The sequence below is a fragment of the Penaeus vannamei genome, unplaced genomic scaffold (genome assembly GCF_042767895.1).
Source record: "Penaeus vannamei isolate JL-2024 unplaced genomic scaffold, ASM4276789v1 unanchor1014, whole genome shotgun sequence".
Classification (NCBI taxonomy): Eukaryota; Metazoa; Arthropoda; class Malacostraca; order Decapoda; family Penaeidae; genus Penaeus; species Penaeus vannamei.
This window is the reverse complement of record NW_027214018.1, coordinates 15001-17500: the sequence shown is the minus strand read 5'-3', so window position 1 is coordinate 17500 and position 2500 is coordinate 15001. Positions and strand designations below refer to the sequence as shown.

The 2500-nt window shown below is 47.8% G+C and overlaps 1 protein-coding gene across 1 annotated transcript in view; it reads left to right on the top strand.

Moving 5' to 3' along the window:
- Positions 1–870: 870 nt before the first annotated feature.
- The window catches only part of LOC113821455 (uncharacterized), a gene marked incomplete at its 3' end in the record, with an annotated part of 7877 nt that continues 6247 nt past the window's right edge, over positions 871–2500 (top strand). Inside the window, exon 1 of the mRNA XM_070119992.1 lies at positions 871–964. Coding sequence (XP_069976093.1) covers positions 871–964 — 94 coding nt within the window. The remainder of the gene's footprint in view (positions 965–2500) is intronic.

Here is a 2500-nt window from a genome sequence, read left to right as displayed (position 1 = left end):
CTCTCTCTCTCTCTCTCTCTCTCTCTCTCGCTCTTCTTTCTCTTTTTTAATTGTTGTTTCGACATAGATGGTGATGTTGTCGCCAAGGGGTGGGCAGAGGGGGTTTGGGGGGTGGAGATGGGGGAAGGGGGTCCGCGGGTGGGGGTTGGGGGTGATGGAACGGACAGGTGTGTTAATGACAACGGCGGGGAGCTCATGGTCACCTGGCTGTAATCGGCCGTAATTAGCTGTCACTTGGCTTGACGATGGCGGAGGGGCGGAGGAGGGGGAATGGAAATCGCGGAGGGTGGAGAGGAGGTGGGTAGGAGGAGGGGGAGGGTAGGAGAGGCGAGTGAATTGGGGAGGCGGAGGGTGGAGGAAGGAGGGAGAGGAGATGGATTGGGGGAGGATGGAGAGGAGGTGGATTGGAGGAAGGGGAGGGTGGGGAGGAGATGGATTGGTATGGAGTTGGTTTGAGGGAAGAGTGAAGGTGGGGAAGAAAGGAAGGGAGGAGGAGAGGGCTGGAGTGAGGGGAAGGTGAGGGTGTGATTGTTGCAGCTGTTGGTCAGGGGCTTGATGGGTGGGCAATGGGTGGGGGGGGCGGTTCGCACGCTGTTGTTTCAAGGATCGCGTTGGCAGCCCGGTTGTTCTTGCAACTGTTTTCCTTACGTATAGTGTTGTTGTTTTTGTTTGTTTTGTTTTGATTGTTGATTTCTCTTAATTTCTGAATTCTAGCCCTGTTACATTTCATCGCCATTGTAATCGCCATTATCAGTAATCGTCACCACCATCATCATTTACATCACCGCTACCACAGTTATCATTATCGTTATCATTGCTATTAACCTGTAGGCTGAAACTCTTACACATTTTATTTATTTTGACGTCGTGATGTTATCGGCGTTCGAGGTCAGCTTTCGTCACCAGACTCTTGCTCGCCCGAATTGGAGAAGTGTAACGCCCAAGAGGTCAAGGGTCAAGACAGGTCACCGTGCACATGTCGCAAGGGGAGGGGGAGGAGGCAGAGGGGGGGAAGAGAGGAAAGGAGAAGAAAGGTTATGCTGGGTTGAGGAAGGGAAAGATGGGGGAGGTTTGATAGTGAGCAGAGGGGGGGGGGGGGTAGAGAAAAAAAACTGACAGGCAGGTGAGTAGGCACGCACGCACACTCGCACGCGCAGGTACACTCACACGCGCACTCACCCCCACCCCCACACTCACCCCACCCACCAGACCTCTGTATAACGTTAGTCCTATCAAATATGGCTGAGCTGAGGATGTATTGCTACTAATGAAATGAGGGCTTGGTAGGCCTACAAATCCTCCGGGACTTGGGATGAGGAAAGTTTTGTTTGTGATTGTTATTTGTGCTTGGTGTTTTGCTGCTATTGTTGTTTTATAGTGTGTTGGTTTAGGCCTATTTTTTTATTATTGTTGTTGATGTTGAGTTTTGCCTTTTTGTAATATCATTTTTGTTTTTAAATTATATTATTACTCTTATTGTTCTGCTGCTGCTATCACAATTATTACTATTAGTACTATTGCTATTAAAACTGTTGTTGCAACTACTGCTACTGGTACTATTACTATCAATACAACTACTACCACCATCATCATCTGCATCTCCATTTTCAGCATCATTATCCACTCTCTTAACTTTATCATCATTCTCCAATTTCTAATTTCTTTCTTATCCTCCTCCTCATCATCATCTTCAAATTTCTTTCATCATCGACACCACTAAAAGCGCCGTCATCACCACCACACAGGTTACATGACCCAATAAGAGATTGCGTTTTACTGACAGCTCCCCGGCGAGGTGGTTGGGGTGGGTAACCAGAGGGGTAGGCGGGGGTGGAGGGATTGATGGGGAGATCTAAAGGGTAGGGGTGTAGGGCCACTAATTTGATGGGCTTAATTACTTAGCTTAATTAGTTTGCCGAGCTTAATGTGCCAGTGTACCGGTTCATGAGTGAGTGCATTTTTGATGGTGTGTAGACTCTGCGTGTGTGCGCGCGTTTGCGTTGTCTTTCTGGGGTGTAAGGGGGCGGAATTTTACGAAAAATAATGATGTAATGATTATATTCGGCATTTCATAAAATAACCGATAGTTTTGATTTCTTTCCGAGGTCGGTGACGCAATGCGTATGGTACGAAAAGGTAAAACAAGGAAGAAAGGAAAGAAAAGATGTTGAAAAAGTAAAAGAAAAACCGAAACCTCATCCTCCCTGAAGCCGAAGGCCCAATGGGTTGAGGCAGCCATTGCATCCGGGTTGGGGATTGGGCCGAAGGAGAGATTGCAGAGGACCGAACCCTATCGCGGAGATCCCCACTCCCCAGCGCGCCCGATCAGCTGATTCCGCTTTGTTTACGTTGGTGCTCGGAGTCTCGTTTTCGTTCGCTGGGATTTCCATTTTCTGTTGCCTCTCTCCGCTCTCTGGATGGTTTTGATATGGGGGTTTAAAGGTTCGTTTATTTGTGTTTACTGTTGTTTTCGTATTTTTTCATAGATATTGTGATTTTA